General features: G+C 42.5%; 1 protein-coding gene and 1 long non-coding RNA gene across 3 annotated transcripts in view; one reads left to right on the forward strand and one right to left on the reverse strand.

Moving 5' to 3' along the window:
- Positions 1 to 22,424, forward strand: part of LOC137369336 (uncharacterized) — a 196,223-nt gene that overhangs the window by 31,333 nt on the left and 142,466 nt on the right. The window lies entirely within an intron of this gene.
- The window catches only part of cenpe (centromere protein E), a 209,070-nt gene that overhangs the window by 29,513 nt on the left and 157,133 nt on the right, over positions 1 to 22,424 (reverse strand). For both annotated transcript variants that reach the window (XM_068030382.1, XM_068030381.1), the window contains exons 40-43: positions 17,310 to 17,552; positions 16,656 to 16,838; positions 13,995 to 14,216; positions 12,562 to 12,789 (exon numbers count right to left, since the gene is read on the reverse strand). In XM_068030382.1, coding sequence (XP_067886483.1) covers positions 12,562 to 12,789; positions 13,995 to 14,216; positions 16,656 to 16,838; positions 17,310 to 17,552 — 876 coding nt within the window. The remainder of the gene's footprint in view (positions 1 to 12,561; positions 12,790 to 13,994; positions 14,217 to 16,655; positions 16,839 to 17,309; positions 17,553 to 22,424) is intronic.

Consider the following 22,424-nt stretch of genomic DNA (forward strand, 5'->3'; position numbering starts at 1 on the left):
GCTTCCAATTTTCATCCTTCTCATGTTTACATGGTCTGTTTTTCACTTGAGGTTAGGCGTTCAACCTAAATATTCACTCAGCCCACTAGCTCCTACAGCTACTCTGACTATCCCACTTCCTGTAAGGATTCTTTTCCGTTCCCTCAGTTACTCATTCTCCGTCACATCCGTTCTGACGATGCAATCTTCCATACCAGCACTTCCGATAAGTCTTCCTTTTTCCACAACCGAGGACTCCTACCATGGTTGACGGGGCCCTTGACTGTGTCCATTCCACTGCACGCACTTCTGCTCTCACCCCTTCCCCTCCCTCCCAGAACCACAATATCAACTAGCAGGCAGCAAACTAGATTTTCTTTTCCAAAGTTCGACTGCAAACTTGACTTCACCTAAAATTCAATGACTGGGTATGTAAAATGTCAAGTATTAAAGGTTCACAAAATAATCCAAAAATAATTAAAGGGGAGGTTAAAAATATACAAATCACTTAGAATGCAGAATTTATCCTTACAAATTGTTGAAGCTGTGTCCAAAAATTCTTTAAGATGAATGCAAAAATTGCCTGAGAAAACTCAAGAATATGGTGTCATGTAGACCCCCACCTGCCAAGAATGAGGCATATTAATTTTGTCAAATGAATATAAATTTTAAACTGTTGCTGGAGTGAAGAAATGACTCTTTTGAAGATCACCAGACACTTGGCTGGAAGGACAATTGCATACTAAGAGACACTGCTTATGGAGACAAAAGACTATTCCCTGCTCCAATTAACCCAAATGGATTTTGATCACCAGGAAGCACATTCCAGGGCCTGCTAAGATGATACAATCCACAAAGCTCGAACTGGTCAAACCAGCTGGTCACATGACCAACTGGCTGGTCCAGGTTTTTTGAACTAGCCACAGGACAGTTTGAAGGCAGAAGGCAGTTTGAACTGGAAGCTGGAACAAGGAAGCAGCTCTCTCTCTCTGTTTCTCCCTAGCCACTGGACCCACAGAAGACACGTAAACCTCATCAGAGAAAAGACTCCTACATCAGAACAAGTTGAAGAGTGAACTGGGCCTCAATGAATTGCAAGACTTACCGGCAACCAAAGACTCCACAATGAACGTAAAGGACTGCAACTACCAGAAATTGCCTCAAACATTTCCCCTTTATTCCTTCTACTTTTTCTGTCTCTATCTGCGTGTGTTTATCGCGTATGCATGCTAGCGTGGTCGCGTCGCATCGCATATTCGTAGTCGTTAACCGGATTAGAGTTTAAGATTAATAAACTTCTACCTTTCTTGTCCAAATCGAAGGAAACCGGTTTGATTTCCTTGCCTTGCAATTGGAGCAGTGAACAAGGATTCACTGAGGGGGGAGCTAAAAACACGGTGTTTCTAAAATTAAACCCCGTTACGGTTAAACCAGGCAAAGGCTGAGAGGGAACCCCTAGACCTTCTTACCTGGTCGTAACAATGGGGAGTGAGCAGGAAAGCAGGATTAGATTGTTGATTTGCAGAGATGAGTACTAGTGCAGAGATGAGTATTAGCACAGACTTGCGCTGAATGACCCAATTTCATGCTGGCAGCCTTGAAGATACTAATTTAAAAATCAGCAGAATGAGAAGTAGGACACCAAGAGCTGGCACTACTACAATGTCATATTAAGAAAACACAAGAGGATTAATGATAAAAGGTTCCCATGAAAGGTCACAGACCTGAAACGTTAACTCTGCTTCTCTTTCCACAGATGCTGCTTGAGCTACTGAGTATTTCCAGCACTTTCTGTTTTTATAACAAGAGGATTAATATATGGGCGAAGCATTTGTGCAGCAGGGAGATTGAAGATCATCATAATTCTCAATTTTTGAAAAGTGCCTTTGTTGGACCTCTATGCTCTGGTGATTTCTACCAGCTGAATTAGAATTAGAACATTACAGCGCAGTACAGGCCCTTCGGCCCTCGATGTTGCGCCGACCTGTGAAACCATCTGACCTACACTATTCCATTTTCATCCATATGTCTATCCAATGACCACTTAAATGCCCTTAAAGTTGGCGAATCTACTACTGCTGCAGGCAGGGCGTTCCACGCCCTTACTACTCTCTGAGTAAAGAAACTACCTCAAACATCTGTCCTATATCTATCACCCCTCAACTTGAAGCGATGTCCCCTCGTGTTTGCCATCACCATCCGAGGAAAAAGACTCTCACTATCCACCCTATCTAACCCTCTGATTATCTTATATGTCTCTATTAAGTCACCTCTCCTCCTCCTTCTCTCCAACGAAAACAACCTCAAGTCCCTCAGCCTTTCCTCGTAAGACCTTCCCTCCATACCAGGCAACATCCTAGTAAATCTCCTCTGCACCCTTTCCATAGCTTCCACATCCTTCCTATAATGCGGTGACCAGAACTGCACGCAATACTCCAGGTGCGGTCTCACCAGAGTTTTGTACAGCTGCAGCATGACCTCGTGGCTCCGAAACTCGACCCCCCTACTAATAAAAGCTAACACACCATATGCCTTCTTAACAGCCCTATTAACCTGGTTAGCAACCTTCAGGGATTTATGCACCTGGACACCAAGATCTCTTTGTTCATCTACACTACCAAGAATCTTCCCATTAGCCCAGTACTCTGCATTCCTGTTACTCCTTCCAAAGTGAATCACCTCACACTTTTCCGCATTAAACTCCATTTGCCATCTCTCAGCCCAGCTCTGCAGCCTATGTATGTCTCTCTGTACCCTACAACATCCTTCGGCACTATCCACAACTCCATCGACCTTAGTGTCATCTGCAAATTTACTAACCCACCCTTCTACACCCTCTTCCAGGTCATTTATAAAAATGACAAACAGCAGTGGCCCCAAAACAGATCCTTGCGGTACACCATTAGTAACTAAACTCCAGGATGAACATTTGCCATCAACCACCACCCTCTGTCTTCTTTCAGCTAGCCAATTTCTGATCCAAAGCTCTAAATCACCTTCAACCCCATACTTCCGTATTTTCTGCAATAGCCTACCGTGGGGAACCTTATCAAACGCCTTACTGAAATCCATATACACCACATCCACTGCTTTACCCTCATCCACCTGTTTGGTCACCTTCTCGAAAAACTCAATAAGGTTTGTGAGGCACGACCTACCCGTCACAAAACCGTGCTGACTATCTCTAATGAACTTATTCTTTTCAAGATGATTATAAATCCTGTCTCTGATAACCTTTTCCAACATTTTACCCACAACCGAAGTAAGGCTCACAGGTCTATAATTACCAGGGCTGTCTCTACTCCCCTTCTTGAACAAGGGGACAACATTTGCTATCCTCCAGTCTTCCGGCACTATACCTGTCGACAATGACGACATAAAGATCAAGGACAAAGGCTCTGCAATCTCCTCCCTGGCTTCCCAGAGAATCCTAGGATAAATCCCATCTGGCCCAGAGGACTTATCTATTTTCACACTTTCCAAAATTGCTAACACCTCCTCCTTGTGAATCTCAATCCCATCTAGCCTAGTAGCCTGAATCTCAGTATTCTCCTCGACAACATTTTCTTTCTCTACTGTAAATACTGACGCAAAATATTCATTTAACACTTCTCCCATCTCCTCTGATTCCACACACAACTTCCCACTACTATCCTTGATTGGCCCTAATCTAAATCTAGTCATTCTTTTATTCCTGATATACCTATAGAAAGCCTTAGGGTTTTCCCTGATCCTATCCACCAATGACTTCTCGTGTCCTCTCCTTGCTCTTCTTAGCTCTCCCTTTAGATCCTTCCTGGCTAGCTTGTAGCTCTCAAGCGCCCTAACTGAGCCTTCACGTCTCATCCTAACATAAGCCGCCGCCTTCCTCTTGACAAGCGCTTCAACTTCTTTAGTAAACCACGGCTCCCTCGCACGACAACTTCCTCCCTGCCTCACAGGTACATACTTATCAAGGACACACAGTAGCTGCTCCTTGAATAAGCTCCACATTTCGATTGTTCCCATCCCCTGCAGTTTCCTTCCCCATCCTACGCATCCTAAATCTTGCCTAATCGCATCATAATTTCCTTTCCCCCAGCTATAATTCTTGCCCTGCGGTATATACCTGTCCCTGTCCATCGCTAAGGTAAACCTAACCGAATTGTGATCACTATCACCAAAGTGCTCACCTACATCTAAATCTAACACCTGGCCGGGTTCATTTCCCAGTACCAAATCCAATGTGGCATCGCCACATACTGTGTCAGAAAACCCTCCTGCACACACTGGACAAAAACTGACCCATCTAAAGTACTCGAACTATAGTATTTCCAGTCGATATTTGGAAAGTTAAAGTCCCCCATAACAACTACCCTGTTACTCTCGCCCCTGTCGAGAATCATCTTCGCTATCCTTTCCTCTACATCTCTGGAACTATTCGGAGGTCTATAAAAGACTCCCAACAGGGTGACCTCTCCTCTCCTGTTTCTAACCTCGGCCCATACTACCTCAGTAGACGAGTCCTCAAACGTCCTTTCTGTCGCTGTAATACTCTCCTTGATTAACAATGCCACACCCCCCCCCTCTTTTACCATCTTCTCTGTTCTTACTGAAACATCTAAATCCCGGAATCTGCAACATCCATTCCTGCCCCTGCTCTACCCATGTCTCTGAAATGGCCACTACATCGAGATCCCAGGTACCAACCCATGCTGCAAGCTCACCCACCTTATTCCGGATGCTCCTGGCGTTGAAATAGACACACCTTAAACCAGGTTCTTGCTTGCCAGTGCCCTCTTGCGTCCTTGTAACCATATCCCTGACCTCACTGCTCTTAACATCCTGTACACTGGCACTACAATTTAGGTTCCCATTCCCCTGCTGAATTAGTTTAAACCCCCCCCCGAAGAGCACTAGCAAATCTCCCCCCCCAGGATATTGGTACCCCTCTGGTTCAGGTGAAGACCATCCTGTTTGTAGAGGTCCCACCTACCCCAGAAAGAGCCCCAATTATCCAGGAAACCAAAACCCTCCCTCCTGCACCATCCCTGCAGCCACGTGTTCAACTCCTCTCTCTCCCTATTCCTCGCTTCGTTATCACGTGGCACGGGCAACAACCCAGAGATAACAACTCTGTTTGTTCTCGCTCTAAGCTTCCACCCTAGCTCCCTGAATTTCTGTCTTAAATCCCCATCTCTCTTCCTACCTATGTCGTTGGTGCCTATGTGGACCACGACTTGGGGCTGCTCCCCCTCCCCCTTAAGGATCCCATAAACACGATCCGAGACATCACGAACCCTGGCACCTGGGAGGCAACATACCAACCGTGAGTCTCTCTCGTTCCCACAGAACCTCCTATCTGTTCCCCTAACTATGGAGTCCCCAATGACTAATGTTCTGCTCCTCTTCCCCCTTCCCTTCTGAGCAACAGGGACAGACTCTGTGCCAGAGACCTGCACCCCATTGCTTACCCCTGGGAAGTCGTCCCCAGCAACAGTATCCAAAACGGTATACCTGTTGTTGAGGGAAACGGCCACAGGGGATCCCTGCACTGCCTGCTGGTTCCCTCTCCTTCCCCTGACGGTAACCCATCTACCTACTTCTTTTACCTGAGGTGTGACTACCTCCCCATAACTCCTCTCAATAACCTCCTCCGCCTCCCGAATGATCCGAAGTTCATCCAGCTCCAGCTCCAGTTCCCTAACGCGGCTCTCGAGGAGCTGGTGTTGGGTGCACTTCCCACAGATGCAGTCAGCAGGGACACTCTTGGCGACCCTTACCTCCCACATTCTGCAGGAGGAACATACAACTGCCTTAACCTCCATTCCCACTATTCCAAATTCCCTGTGCCTGCCCTAAATGTTTGCATTCTTACTCATCCAACTTTCACAAAAATATCCGCAGATATCAAACTATGAACAACTAAAAATGTTACTACAATGCCTGCACTCAACATATTTCCACAATCCAGCAACTTACTCAATTTTCCACCAAGGTAGACAAAAGCGACTTTTCTATGAAATGAAATCAGGAAATTTATTCATTTCAGTTTCAGTATTGACACTAAGGTAGTTTTAGTGCTTCAACAAAAAACTAAGTTAGATAACAGGTACTAATGCATGGAGCTGATTGAGCGAGAGTTCAGATCGAATGTCCCACTGGCATTTACCCCAAATGGAATTTTACACAAAAGAAATTAAGCCACAGGAGGAGGTCATTCAGCCCATCATATGTCTGTGCCAACTGAAAAATAGCTATTCAGCTTAACCTCACTTTCCAGCTCTTGGTCCACAGCTGTGTAGATTACAGCACTTCAGGTGTACATCCAAGTACTTTTTAAATGTGAGGAGGGTTTCTGCCTCTACCACCCATTCAGGCGGTGAGTTCCAGACCATCACCACTCTCTGGGTGAAAAAATTTCTCAACTCCCCTCTCTCCCTTCTGCCAATTACTTTAAATCTATGTCTCCCTCGCCCCGGTTATTGGTCTCTCCGCTAAGGGAAATAGGTCCTTCCTATCCATTATCTGGACCGCACATAATTGTATATACCTCAATTAAATTTCCCCTTATCCTCTTCGGTTTTAAAGAAAACAACCCTAGTCCATCCAATCTTTCCAGTCCTGGCAACATCTTCGTAAATTTCTCTGTACCCTCTAGTGCAATCTCAATCTTCCTGTAATGTGATAGAAACATAGAAAATAGGGCAAGAGTAGGCTATTCGGCCCTTCGAGCCTGCTCCACCACTCATTATGATCATGGCTGATCATCCAACTCAGTAACCTGTTCCCGCTTTCGCCCCAAGAGTTATATCTAACTCCTTCTTGAAAACATACAATGTTTTGGCCTCAACTGCTTTCTGTCGTAGCGAATTCAACAGGCTCACCACTCTCTGGGTGAAGAAATTTCTCCTCATCTCAGTCCTGAATGGTTTACCCCGTATCCTTAGACTATGACCCCTGGTTCTGGACTCCCCTACCATCGGGAACATCCTTCCTGCATCTACCCTGTCAAGTCCTGTTAGAATTTTATAGGTTTCTACGAGATTCTTCCCTCATTCTTCTGAACTCCAGCGAATATAATCCTAACCGACTCAATCTCTCATACGTCAGTCCCGCCATCCCAGGAATCAGTCTGGTAAACCTTCGCTGCACTCCCTCTATAACAAGAAAATCCTTCCTCAGATAAGGAGACCAAAACTGCACACAATATTCCAGATGTGGCCTCACCAAGGCCCTGTATAATTGCAGCAAGACATCCCTGCTCCTGTACTCGAATCTTCTCACTTTGAAGGCCAAAATATCGTTTGCCTTTTTTACCACCTGTTGGACCTGCATGCTTACCTTCAGCGACTGGTGTACGAGAACACCCAGGTCTCGCTGCATGTTCCCCTCGCTTAGTTTATAGCCGTTCAGATAATAATCTGCCTTCCTGTTTTTGCTACCAAAGTGGATAACACCACACTTATTCACATTATACTGCATCTGCCATGCATTTGCCCACACACTCAACTTGTCCAAATCACCCCGATGCCCCTCTGCATCCTCCTCAACACTCACCCTCCCACCCAGTTTTGTGTCATCTGCAAATTTGGAGATATTACATTTAGTTCGCTCATCTAAATCATTAATATATATTGTGAATAGCTGGGGTCCTAGCACCGATCCCTGCGGTATCCCACTAGTCACTGCCTGTCATTTGGAAAAAGACACATTTATCCCTAATTCTTTGTTCCCTGTCTGCCAACCAATTTTCTATCCATTGCAATACACTGCCACCAATCCCATACGCTTTAATTTTACATGCTAATCTCTTATGTGGGACTTTGGCGAAAGCCTTCTGAAAGTCCAAATAAACCACATCCACTGGCTTCCCCCTCATCAACTCTACTAGTTACATCCTCGAAGAATTCTAATAGATTTGTCAAGCATGATTTCCCTTTCGTAAATCCATGCTGACTCTGTCCGATTCTACCACTGTTCTCCAAGTGCTTTGCTAGTGGCACAGTGGCTCAGTGGTTAGCACCGCAGCCTCACAGCTCGAGCGACCCGGGTTCAATTCTGGGTACTGCCTACGTGAAGTTTGCAAGTTCTCCCTGTGTCTGCGTGGGTTTCCTCCGAGTGCTCCGGTTTCCTCCCACAGCCAAAGACTTGTAGGTTGATAGGTAAATTGGCCATTATAAATTGCCCCTAGTATAGGTAGGTGGTAGGGGAATATAGGGACAGGTGGGGATGTGGTAGGAATATGGGATTAGTGTAGGATTAGTATAAATGGGTGGTTGGTGGTCAGCACAGACTCGGTGGGCCGAAGAGCATGTTTCAGTGCTGTATCGCTAAATAAAAAAAATAAAAATAAAATCTTTGATAATGGACTCTGGAGTTTACCCCACTACTGACATCAGGCTGACTGGTCTATAATTCTCTGCTTTCTCTTTACTTCCCTTTTTAAATAGAGGGGTTACATTAGCTATCCTCCAATCTGTAGGAACTGTTCCAGAGTCCATAGAAGCTTGGAAGATGACCAATGCATCCACTATTTCTAGGGCCACTTCCTTAAGTACTCTGGGATGCAGACCATCAGGCCCTGGGGATTTATCGGCATTCAATCCCAACAATTTCCCCAACACCATTTCTCTACTAATACTGATTTCCTTCCGTTCTTCTCACTAAACCCTGTGTTCCCCAACATTTCTGTTATGATATTCGTGTCCTCCTTTGTGAAGACAGAACCAAAGTATGCATTTAGTTGGTTAGCCATTTCTTTGTCCCCCATAATAAATTCCCCTGTTTCTGACTGCAAGAGACCTACATTTGTTTTCACTAATCTTTTTCTCTTCATATACCTATAGAAACTTTTACAGTCAGTTTTTATGTTCCCTGCAAGCTTGCTCTCGTACTCTATTTTCCCCTTCTTAATCAATCCCTTGGTCCTCCTTTGCTAAATTCTAAACTGCTCCCAATCCTCAGGTCTGTTGTTTTTTCTGGCGAATTTATATGCCTCTTCCTTGGATCTAATGCTGTCTCTAATTTCCCTTGTAATCCATGGTTTGGCTACCTTTCCCGCTTTACTTTTGCACCAGACCGGAATAATCAATTGTTGCAGTTCATCCATGCTTTCTTTGAATGTTTGCCATTGCCTTTCCACTGTCGTCCCTTTCGGTAACGTTTCCTAATCCTTCATAGCCAACTCACACCTCATACCTTCGTAGTTTCCTTTACTAAGATTCAGAATCAATTATGCCACTCTCCATCTTGAAGAATTCTATCATATTATGGTCGCTCATCCCCAAAGTGATGACCGAAACTGTACACAGTAGTCCAGCTGCAGCCTAACTAGTGTTTTAGACACATAATCTCCCTGCTCTTATATTTTATATCTTGGCTAATAAATGAAAGTATCCCAATATGCCTTCTTAACCACCTGATCTACTTGTCCCGAACCTTCAGGGATCTGTGCACATTTACTCCAAAGTCCCTCTGTTCTTCTACACTTCTCCGTATTCTACCATTTTTTGTGTATTCCTTGTCTTTTTGTCTTTCCCAAGTGCATTATCTGATACTGCTCCAGACTGAATTTCATTTGCCACTTTTCTGCCTACCTGAGAGTCCATTGCATCTTCTGCTGTATCCAGCTTCATTCCTCACTATCAAATACACCACCAATTTTTGTATCATCTACAAACTTAACATTACCCCCTTACACTGAAGTCTAAATTATTGATTCTAAAAGTGAGGGAACTAGTATTGAGACCTGTGGTGCTCCATTGGAAAGTCTTCCAGTTACCAAAACACCCAATTCATTACCATTTGCATCTGCCACTGAGCCAATTTTGGATCAAGTTTGCTACTTATCCTGGGATCCCATGGGCTTTTACTTTTCTGACCAGTCTGCCAAATGGGACCTTATCAAGTCTACTCGTTCCTTACTTATTCTCTTGCTCTTGATGCATTTATTTCAAAACTTGCACATATTGAAAACTTGGAAGTATTGTGAACTGTGAAAAGGACAGTGATAGACTTCAAGAGGACAAAGAGGCTGGTGGAATGGGAGGGCACGTGACAGATGAAATTTAATAGAGAGGTGCGAAGTGACACATTTTGGTAGGAAGAACACAAACAGGCAATGTAAACTCAAGGGTACAATTCTTAAGGGGGTGCAGGAACAGAGACCAGGAGTGTATGTGCACAAATCGTTGAGGATGGCAGGGTAGGTTGAGAAAGTGGTTTCTAATGCATGTGGGATCCGAGGCTTTATAAATAAAGGAAAAGAATACAAAACCAAGGAAGTTAGGATGAACCTTTATAAAAACTCTGGTTTGGCCTCAACTGGAGTATTGTGCCCAATTCTGGACACCACACTTTCGAAAGGATGTGAAGGTTTTACAGAAGGTGCAGAAAAGATTTTGGAGAATGGTTCCAGGGATGAGGGACTTCAGTTACATGAATAGATTGGAGAAGCTGGGGTTGTTCTCCTTAAAGAGAAGGTTGAGAGGAGATTTGATAGCGGTGCTCAAAATCATGAGGTATCTAGATAGATTAGATAGTGAGAAACTGATCCCAATGAAGGGAGGGTTGAGAACAAGTCAACATTGATTTAAGATGATTGGCAAAAGAAGCAACAGCAACATGAAGAAGTTTTTTTTTAAAAACGCAATGAGTAGTTGGGTCTGGAATGCACTGCCTGAGTGTGGGGTAGTGGCAGATCCAATCATGGTTTTCAAAATGGATAAGTTAGTGAGCTGAAACAAATGATGGGCCGAATAGTTGCCTTCTGTATTTATAATCATTCTATGATAACATCTTTGGATTTTCCTCCATTTTTAGTTGTTCATTATCTCTCCGCTTTCCTAATTTGCTTTTGAATTTCACCCCTCGACACTCTTCACTGCTTTCTGCAGCAGCTCGCTCTCGGCATCTGATGCAAGTTTCCCTTTTTGGCCTGAGCCCACCCTGTATGCTCTTTAACATCCAGCTAGGGCAGGGGGTGTCTAGATTTGGGAGTCCCAGCTTTTCTTTGTGGGAACATATTTGTGCTGGATCCTCTCCATCTCCTCTTTGAATACTTCCCAGTGCTGTGACACTGATTTACTTTCAAGTATCTGTTTCCAATCCACTTCTGCGAAATCACCTCTCAGCTTAGTAAGATCTGCCTTTCCCCAATTTAAAACTTTTACTTCTAATCTATCTTTGTTCTTTTCCATAACAATGCTAAATCTAATGGAATTATGATCACTGCCACCAAAATGCTCTCCCACAGATACCTCCCACTTATGCCTACCCAGCTTCATTTTTTATAAAATGAAGTTCTTCTCTTGCAGCATCTGTGGAGAGAGAAACAAAGTTAATGTTTCAGGTCAAAAACCTTTCATCAGAGCTGGCAGTTCTGGTGAAAGGTTTTTGGCATAAATTGCAACTGTTTCTCTCTCCACAGTTGCTGCCTGACCCGAGTATTTCCAGCATTTTCTGTTTTTATTTCAGATTTCCAGCATCTGCAGCATTTTGCTTTTGTAGTACTGTCCCTTCCCTTGTTGGATTTGCAATGTACGGCTGAAAAAGTTCTCCTGAAGACATTAATAATTCTGCACCCTCTATAACTTTTACACAGATTTTATCTCAGTTAATTAGGGTAATTGAAATTCCCTCACATTACTGCCTAATTGTTTCTGCACTTCTCAGCAATTTGCCTACATATTTACTCTTCTTTCTCCCAGTTTGAATATACACCCAACTGTGTGATTGCCCCTTCGTTCCTCCATTCAACTCATATGGCTGTATTTGATGATCCTCCTAGCATATCATATTTCCTCAACTAATATTGCGGACCCCCCTCTCGATCCCTGTAACCAGGAATGTTGAACAGCCATTCTTACCCTCCTTTAAGCCATGTTTCAGTAACAGCTATGATATCATACTTCCAAGTGTCTATCTATGCCCTCAGTTCATGTGTTATTCATTAGACTCCTTCCATGGAGGTACATACCATTAATCACAAATCAACTCCATTGTTGTTAATTTATAGCCTTAGTTTCCTTACTAGTTTTCTGCCTTCCATTTCCAACTTTGCTTTTTCCCTTCTGAATCTATGCTCACGTTTCTATCCCCCTGCCAAGTTAGTTTAAAACCTCAACAGCACTAGCAAACTTCCTTGCCACAATATTGGTCTGGCCATGTTGAGGTGCAACCCATCCAGTTTTCACAGAAACACTGCACCCACCCCCCACCCCATTTCTCCAGACAAGGTTTCATCTGCACTAACCCCCTATTTCTGTACTCAATAGCACGTGGCACTAGGAGTAATCCAGAAATCACCACCTTTAAGTTCCTGCTTTTTAATTTTTTCCCCAGCTCACTAAAACCTTCCTGCAGGACTTCATCCTCTTTCTACCTAGATCTTTGGTACTGATATGGACCTCTTGCTGTTCACCCTCCTTATTCTTAATCCTGACACTGGGAGGCAACATACCATCCTGAAGTCATACCTGTGGCCACATGAATCATTTTTGCACAAAATACAGTTAAAATGTTGAAAGGTGCAACAAAGCCTTGGAATTACACTGTTCTAGTTCCCTGATAATTAACTATTCAGAAGGAAACAATACAAACCTGCAAGTGGTTTTCTTTATTTGCAATTAAAGTTGAAAGTCTTCTTATTTCAGCGTTCTCTTCGGATATTAATTCCAGTTCGGCTGGATCAGATACTTGCTTCTTCAGAGTCTGCAACTGTACAAGCAATTGTGTGTTCTTCTTTTTCTCTTCTGCTAGGCTTATGTCACATTTACTAATAGGCTTCTGATAGTTCTTCACACGGTGAGGCACAGTGCTCAGTGTTCTCTGTTGCAGAAACACAAAAAAAAAAGGTATGGTCGTAAAATGAGCAGGATGAAACAAACTTACCATTTACTTTACTAGAAAATTTTTACACCTTAAAAAAAGTTAGATTAAATCCTTTTAATCTATTGCTTTTCTCATGCTTTGCGCATTGATTAAACTACAACATAGGTGAAAATCTGTAAACACTTCATATTGCAATATTGCCTAAGGTTATTACTTACTGATTACCAGTAGGATAATCTACTTCATCATGCTGCAAATAGGTAAGCGCTCAGTTCAGCTGTACAGGCAAGCAATTGCTAGGCTGTCAGCCCTCCCATGACATTGGGAAAGGACCAGTCATCAAATGTGACTTTAGGGCAACTGTGCTGGGCAAATCTTAATGCATAGTTGTTTTGATGCAGGTGGTCTCCGAATCCACCCTGCAATATTAATGAGAATTTGCTTTAAAGCAGAGGGCAGACAACAGGATAAATTATGTGGGGGACAAATTAAACAATAAAACTATAATACCTATCTACTTATATTAGATAGGAATATTATTGAAATAAGTTGTGCATAGTCTTCATGCTTTAGAACAGTTCTTGGTCACAAATTTACCGCTCTGCTTTTCAAACTTGAACATGCTCCACACTTCAAAGTCATACTTTTTCAGCAGACAATGCCCATGTTCGTTCCTGAGCATGGCCAAAGTATTCACCAAATACAGTACAGACTAATCAATTTAAAAGCAACATTGACAGTATAGTGAAATCTCTCAGATTGCTCATCACTGACGTTCAGCTTTACTTTAATACTCATTGTGGTAGCAAATACTAATGAGGTTGCACCAAATTCAATTTCATAAACACAAAGTAAACATTTACAAAACAGAATAATTTCTCTCTACTGGGTAACCAGATTACAAAAAGTAAAATTTAGATTATAACAGCAAAATGTTGGAAACACTCAGTTCAGGCAACATCTGTGGGGAGAGGAAGGTAGGGTCCAGGTGCTCAGTTTACAAAAGGTGATTGACATGAACCCTACTTTCCTCTCTCCACATATGCTACCTGACCTGCTGAGCGTTTCCAGCATTTTCTAATTTTATTTCAGATTTCCATCATCTGCAGTATTTTGCATTTGAAATTTAGACTATAATGCACAGATTTATTATATTTATTTTAAAAAGTATCGCCTTTAACATAATCTAATGCATGAAATACCATGAAGTTACTTCTCCACAACAAAAGTTTCTCATAGAGTTTTTGATTCTCTTCCTGTAGCTTCCCAATGCGCGTTGACTCAGTTGATCCTTCAGGCACCTCAGAGCTAAATCTGACTAGCAGCTCTTTCCATGCCTCCCCCTCTCTCGACAATTCTTGGTCAGCGTTAGCTAGTCCAATCTTGTACTCATTTTCCAATTGAAATAAACTCTGAATTGTGTTCTGAACAATAAAAAAAAATTCAGTCAAAAAGCAGAGGTAATGAAGCAAATGTTATACAGGTCAGCTGACTAAAAAAAAAAATCATTTCCCTAATCAGACAGAACGAGGGAAACTATGCAACAGCTCCAATACTGCCAGCAGCCAGAAATACATCACAGAACAAGGACAAACTTCAGCTGGAACACAGTAGAATGATTAACTGTGACACTGCCATTCAAATTCACCAAAACCAATGGTACATTTTAACTACAATTGTGGATTATTTAACTTTTGTCTTAAGTGACCAAACTAAATTACACTAAACCAGAAATTAGGCAAGTAGAAATTATTTTAATGTTATGTCGCAGTCTGCAACTTAATTCAATTCTGGCAGTGACAGAACATATCTAGCACAAAAAAAACAATGCTTGTGTACTGCCTTAAAGATACATAATTTCCACATAAAGCCTATTTAGTAAAGGCCTGCTCAGGTCAGGAAAAAAAAAACCACATCGGACCCGAGCCCGACCCGGCCAGAGTCCCTTCATTTTTTCCCGTGCCCGACCTGACCACCGGAATGTTCACTTTACCTACCTTCCCATTCAGAATCTGCAGCATGAGCGCGATGACGTCATAGAGACGCTCACTTGCTCACTGCGCAGACTCAGTTTCCCTCCTTGAAATCCCGGACTCCCAGCTCAGGTAGGCTTTTCAACTTTTGACACTTACCAGCAGAGCAAAATGCAATACTTACTTTGTGTCCCCGACCCAGACCCTGCCCATGCCGAGCCCGAAAGCTGGACCCCGAAGAGCAACCCGACCCATGTCGTCGGGTCCCGACGGGTTCGGGTTGGGTGGCAGGCCTTTACTATGTTGTTTTTGAAAGATTAACCATCCAATCCAGCACAGATGCAAGAAAAAAAAATTCCTCCAGTTTTTTTCTCCTCGACTCTGACGTTAGCCTATGGGTATCAAGGTCCCTGTAGCAACTTGTCCAAATGGCCATGCTTCATGCATAATCTCAGACGGAGTGTGTACACAAGCTACTCACCCATAGAGAAGGAATATGACAGCTGAATCAGACCTGTTGTAATATCTATCTATGCCCACTTTCCATCAATGATCTCTGAATAGCAGTCAGAAGCAGGAAATATTTTCAGCCCAAATATCATTGCCTATTTTAGCACTCCAATGAAGATTATCCATATTAGACTGTGGACTGAAATTGGTACTCTCCTGGTTTAGTTCTACACTGACCCTAAATTTACCCACAAAATATTGGGCAATCCTGATTTTCTTTTTTTAAATTGGGGCCGTGAAACTGCCATTTTCCCAAATGCTCAAAAGGTTTGAGATATGCCAGATGAAAACAGAGGCTGTGCTGCAATTCAACACCACTTTCTTCAGCCTGCAACGTACCACGACAAGAAAATTGGTCTGCTAACTTGGCTGCTCCCATTAGTAATAACAAGAGATGTTGACAACTTTGTATCCTTAGCAAAACAAGGAGAGATTGAAAATCCTACAGAATGTATATGCTAAGGCAATGTTGCATTGCAGGACTACTGTAAAAAGAAACATGGACAGATATGAGGCAATTTAGATGGAGTTATGCAAGCTACATTTTTAGTGATATTGAAAAGGTAGATAAAAGATCATATCGATTTTAATTGGTTGTGAAATATTAAAAACTGGAATATCTTCTACAAAAGTTAAAATAGTGGAGTGCACTAGATACTTCCACAAAGTGCTACTGCTTTGAACTGACAGTTCAAGTCAAGCATATTTTGTCATTATTTAACCACCTCCTTTCTCCTGCACTACAAATGTGAAAGGAAGCAGGTTAGGTCATCTACTGTATGTGTGCTCCTTATTCTTTAAACTATAATATTCATGCCTCCCTCACTGTTTCTTTGACCTGATGCCCCAGGGTCTCGTTTTGCCTGAAGTTCTGCATTTTATCAGCTTAGATCACTGCAGCCACAACTGCTCATGAGGACTGGGACATACTTCCACTTCTAAAGGAACATCTGCAAAGTCATATGGCGCATCATCCTCCACCTTTGGAAGGGACCCAGAATTGTTTGTAAATGATATTTTGAGCATACTGTTGCCATAGGAATTATTCTGGAAACATGCTAAATATTGAAATCAATGGGGAGCACTTCTTCCATTTTGTATGATACTAAGTTTACTGATATGGATGAATTGCGAAGAAACATATTTCCCCACGATTCACAATAACTGGGCAATTTCCAGGGTATATCGCATCAATACATCCAGAAAATCTTCGAACAACTGCCCACAAAAAGAAAAGCTAAAAACTACCTTGCTTCCAGATAGGATTTCAAAATCTTACTTTCTGCCTTTCTGTTCACCTTCCACATATTAGATTGTAACTTAGCAAGGAGAGCTACAACTGAGAGTATTGCTAGTAGGATAGTACTAAATAAAACATACCTGCAACATTAGGTCTTTTTCCTGCAGATAATTAGAAAGCTTATTAATTTCTGCTTCAATTGCATCTGTTTCTGAATTAGTGGATTCAATCTGTGCTTTCTCCTCTTTCAAAGTAACAATTTGTTTCTCTAAGGCTGTGGCCAATTCTTTAAGTTCTTTGCTCCTTCTTTCCTCCATCATAAGCTGTTGGGAATTAATTATTCAAGTATTTACAGTTATGTACAAAGTAGTAATTATGATTGAAAACCTGATTGAAAGTAAACAAATCTATTGCATGTATAGAGAAGTATTTCAAAAGTATTGCTATACTGCTGAAAGACTAAATTCACAAATTGGTGACAAATTTCATAACAGTATCTTCAAATCATCTGCAATCTCAAAATAATACATATTGCCTGGGATTAAAGGGAGTGGGAGAAATAAATAAAGGAAACAAAGAAATTTGGGGGGGGGGGGGGGGAACAAAGCAAAAAAATTAGCTTTTATGAAAGCGATAATGATTTTATTTTCAGCGTCAGTCATTATCCTGATCTCAGCACAAACTGCTTGTTGGTTGCAGCAAATTAAATTCTTCGTTAACTGAGTCTGCATATTTTCTGGGGAAACTCAATAGGATTCAAAAGTAACCCAAGAGTTCAAACTCAAAATACTCACCATTTCAACCTTTTCAGAGAGAACTTTCTGGATTGTATCCATCTGCAATTTCAGCTCATCTTTCTCCATCAATATGGATAATTTTTCTCTCTCCAAATGATCATTGGATCCTTGTTGCAAGAGTTCCATTTTCTGCACCTTGGACACATTAGCTTCAATTTCCTCCTTCAACTGTTCAACCTCAATTAGCAGCTGGTCACGGTGATTTTTTACATGGTTAAGCTCATCTGTCCACTTAAGCAACTGTTGGAAAGATACCATGAGGTTACAGGAAAAGAAATCCTTTTCCAGGCTCCCACTTGCTTCAATCAGGAAAAGTGATCCTTTTCAAGGTTGATCCTGCTCCACTCTGAACTAGGATCATCAGTGAAAAGCTGCTAAACTTGCTACCCAATATTTTCAATACTCAGCTGAAATTTTACAATGTTGAGGATTACACTCTACATCATAACAGCATTGCAGCAGGGGTATGTCCAACTTTTTTCCTCGTTGGTGACTGAAGTATATACCATTGAATTTCATGTGCCAAATACCAACTTAAAAATCAATAATCCCATTAACAAACATAAAACTTATACTGCTGATATACCAATCAGCTGTAAGTACCATTAAGAAATGTTTCACAATCATCCACAGGAAGTGGTCTTTGGCGTTCCTCAATTTTTTCACTGAAAGATATATTTTATCAACTAGCTTGGAACTCACTGTTTGGGTGATGATTTAAGGCTAATGATGCTCTGTGGATAAAGTAACATTCTCTGGATAAAAAGCACTGGATTAGAGCTCACGGCAGAAACACTTTTCCCAGTTTATCTCAACCACTTTTTCTCCTCCCCAGCCCACCTCCAACCAAAATACCAGGCCACACTGCTCAGCTTAAAGTCTTAAGAGTCTTACTTCTGTTTAACACTGAGGTTAAAGCCTCCATGCAATCCCATGAATTCCACATCCTTAACTCAGGCCATTTACCAAGTCATATGATGGCCCAGCCTCCCCCTCACCTCTTTTTCTCTCCCATAAGTTGCAGTAATAATGGATCAGGAATAGCCTAAGTGGAAACATTACTGATATTTTGCCATCTTCCAAAAAAGCTCAAAAGGCTATGCTAGTGGCTTTCAAAAGCCTGCTAACAGGCTGTCAGGCATTCACCAACATTTGCTTACCACCTCCCCATCTTCCACACTTTTCAATATAAAGACAACACTCAGTAATCCCCCATCGATGCTAATCATTTCCTTTCATCGTTTGGTAATAGGTAGCATCATGATTCCTGAAAGTATCAGGAATCTCACAACCCTCCAGAAAACATTAAAAACACTACATAAATGAAAAGACTCCACAAGTACCTGAGGGAAAAAAAAAAAGAGAGATTCAGCTGCAGATGCAATGTTAAGAATTGTCAATGAACAGGCTCACCCTTGACCTTAATGGCAGAGGAAAGGCCACTGATGAAGCATTTGAAAGTCATACAGTCATTTACGGCACAGGAGGCCGACATTTCGGCCGACCGAGTCCAAGGAGCTGTACAGTCAGTCCTGCCACCCCGCTCAATCCCCTTAGCCTTCCAAGTCTACTTCTCTCAGGTGGCCATCCAACTTCCTCTTGAAGTCACTGATGGTCTCCGCTTCTGCCACCCTTGTGTTCCAGGTCAATATTACCCGCTGCATTAAAAAAAGTGCTTCCTCATACTTCCCCCGCATCTCATGCTCAAAACTTTCAATCCGTAAGTATATATTGCCTCTCCCTATTCCCTCTTCGAAAATGCATCACCTCACAGATGGTAGAGTTGAGAAAATTCCATAGCAATGGCCTAGGCTGACAATGATTGGCCTCAGACAACCAAAATCATTTTCCTTGATGTCAGATATGACCATCAGTGAAATTTTCATTTTGGTTCCTAATGACCTGTTTTGTTACTGCTCCTTGATGTTGTCTTGATGTCTTTGGCATTGACTCTCGCCTCTCCTCTGGCATTCATAGGGATTGAGCTAAAGAACAAAAAAGGGGCAATCACACTGCTGGGAGTGTACTATAGACTCCCAATCAGTGGGAGATAGAACAGCAGATATGTAGGCAAATCTCTGAGAAGTGCAAGAATAGGGCAGTAATAGTAGACGATTTTGATTACCCCAATATTAACTGGGATAGTTTTAGTGCGAAAGGAATTGAGGGAGCAGAATTCCTGAGGTGCATTCAGGATAACCTTTTTGCCCAGTATGTAGTAAGTTAAACAAGACAGGGCACAGTTTTAGACTTAGTTTTAGGAAATGAAGCCAGGCAGGTGAAAGGAGTGGCAGTGGGAGAGCATTTTGGGTGCAGTGATCATAATTCAGTCAGTTTTAACATAATTATGGAAAAGGACAAAGTTCTCAATTGGGCAAGGCCGATTTTACTAAACTGAGGAGTGATTTAACAAAAAAGTGGACTGGAAACAGCTTACTGAAGGAAAATCAGTGTCAGAACAGCAGGAGACAAAAGGGAGATTCAAGGAGCTCATAGTAAACATGTTCCCGCAAAGACAAAGGGTAAGGCGGCCAAATCCAGAGCCCCATGGATGTCAAGGAGCTGACAGCTTAAGATAAAGCAAAAAAGGAAAGCTTATGTCCGAAACCGAGAATTCAATACTACAGAAAGCCAAGAGGAGTATTGAAAGTGGAGGGGTGAAATCAGAAAGGAAATTACAAAAGCAAAGAGAGGGCATGAAAGAATATTGGCAAGCAAAATCAAGGTGAACCCAAAGATGTTTTATCAATACATTAAGAGTAAGAGGATAACTAAGCAGCAAGCAGGGCCCATAAAAGACCAAAAAGGTAACTTATGTGTAGTGGGGGGTGGGCAGAAAATATAGGTATGGTTCTTAATGAATACATTGTATCTGTCTTCACAAAAGAGGGGGATGATGCAGATATTGTAGTGAAGGAAGAGGGGTGTGAAGTATTGGATATGGTAATCTTAGGGAGAGAGGAAGTATTAATGGAATTAGCATCCTTGAAAGTTGATAAAATCACCAGGGCCAGATGAAATGTACCCCAGATTAAAAGGAGAGGGGAAATAGTGGAAGGTCTGACCATCGTTTTCCAGTCCTCATTGGATACAAGTGTGATGCCGGAGGATTGGAGAACTGCCATTGTTGTACCTCTGTTTAAAAAGGGAGGAGGGATAGACCAAATAATTACAGGCCAGTCAGTCTAACCTCAGCAATGGGAAAATTATTGTAATCTATTCTGAGAGACAGGATAAACTGTCACTTAGAAAGGCACAGGTTAATCAAGGATAGTCAGCATGGATTTGTTACAGCAAGATCTTGTTTGACCAACTTGATCAAATTTTTTGAACAAGGAAGACAGATAAGGGCAGTGCAGTTGATGCGGTCTACATGGATTTTAGCAAGGCTTTTGACAAGGTCCCACGTGGCAGACTGGTTAAAAAAAAAAATCCCATGGGATCCAGAGAAATGCTGCAAGGGGGATAGAAAATTGGCTCAGTGGCAGGAAACAAAGGATAATGTTTGACAGGTGTTTTTGTGACTGGAGGGCTGTTTCCAGTGGCTTTCCGCAGGGCTCAATACTCAGTCCCCTGCTTTTTGTGATAGGCATTAACGATTTGGATGTAAATGTAGGGGGCATGATCAAGAAGTTTGCAGATCACACAAAGATTGGCTATGTGGTCGACAGCGAGGAGGATAGCTGTAGGCTGTTGGAAGATACTGATGGTCTGGTCAGATGGGCAGAAAAGTGGCAAATGGAATTCAACCTGGAGAAGTGTGAGGTGATGCATTTGGGGAGGTTAAACAAGGCAAAAGAATACACGACTAATGAGAGAATGCGGAGAAGTGTAGAGGAAGTGAGGGACCTTGCAATGAATGTTCACAGATCCCTGAAGGTAGGACAGATCGATAAGGTGGTTAAGAAGGTCTATGGAATCCTTGCCTTTATTAACCGAGGTATAGAATATAAGAGCAGGGAGGTTATGCTGGAACCGTATAAATCATTGGTTAGGCCACAATTTGAGCACTGTGTACAGTTCTGGTCGCCTCATTATGGAAAGGATGTAATTGCACTAGAGAGGGTACAGAGGAGATTTACGAGGATGCTGCCAGGATGGGAAAAATGCAGCTACGAGGAAAGATTGGATAGGCTGGGATTGTTTTCCTTGGAACGGAGAAGGCCGAGGGGAAATCCGATTGAAATGTACACAATTTTGAGGGGCCTGGATAGAGTGGAGGTGAAGGGCCTATTCACCTTGGCAGAGAGGTCAGTGACTAGGGGACATAGATTTAAAGTGATTGGCAGAAAAATTAGAGGGGAGATGAGGAAAGATTTTTTCACCCATAGGGTGTTGGGGTCTCGAACTCACTGCCTGAAAAGTTAGTTGAGGCAAAGACCCTCAACTCATTCAAATGGAGTCTGGATATACACCTAATCTACAGGGCTATGGATCAAATGCTGGAAGGTGGGGTTAGAATTGGTGGATCGTTTTTCAGCCAGCAGACACGATGGGCCATGTGGCCTCTTTCAGTGCCTTAAACTTTCTATGATTCAGCTCTTGCAACCACATTTAGATGAAGGCAATGAGGAGGTCTGGAGCCATGTCATTGTGGCAGAACTCAAACTGAGTGTTGCGGAGCGGGTTTCAAAGAACAAAGAAGAAGAACAGTACAACACAGGAACAGGCCATTCGGCCCTCCAAGCCTGTGCCGATCTTGATGCCTGCCTAAACTAACACCTTCTGCACTTCCGGGGCAATTTCCCTCTATTCCATTCCTATTCATGTATTTGTCAAGATGTCTCTTAAACGTCGCTATCGTATCTGCGTCCACCACCTCCCCTGGCAGCAAGTTCCAGGCACTCACCACCCTCTGAAAAAAAACTTGCCTCGCACATCCCTTCTAAACTTTGCCCCTCGCACCTTAAACCTATGTCCCCTAGTAACTGACTCTTCCACCCTGGGAAAAAGCTTCTGACTATCCACTCTGTCCATGCCGCTCATAACTTTGTAAACCTCTATCATGTCGCCCCTCCACCTCCATCGTTCCAGTGAAAACAATCCGAGTTTTTCAAACCTCTCCTCATAGCTAATGCCCTCCAGATCAGGCAACATCCTGGTAAACCCCCT

Source organism: Heterodontus francisci, chromosome 4 (genome assembly GCF_036365525.1).
Source record: "Heterodontus francisci isolate sHetFra1 chromosome 4, sHetFra1.hap1, whole genome shotgun sequence".
Lineage (NCBI taxonomy): Eukaryota > Metazoa > Chordata > Chondrichthyes > Heterodontiformes > Heterodontidae > Heterodontus > Heterodontus francisci.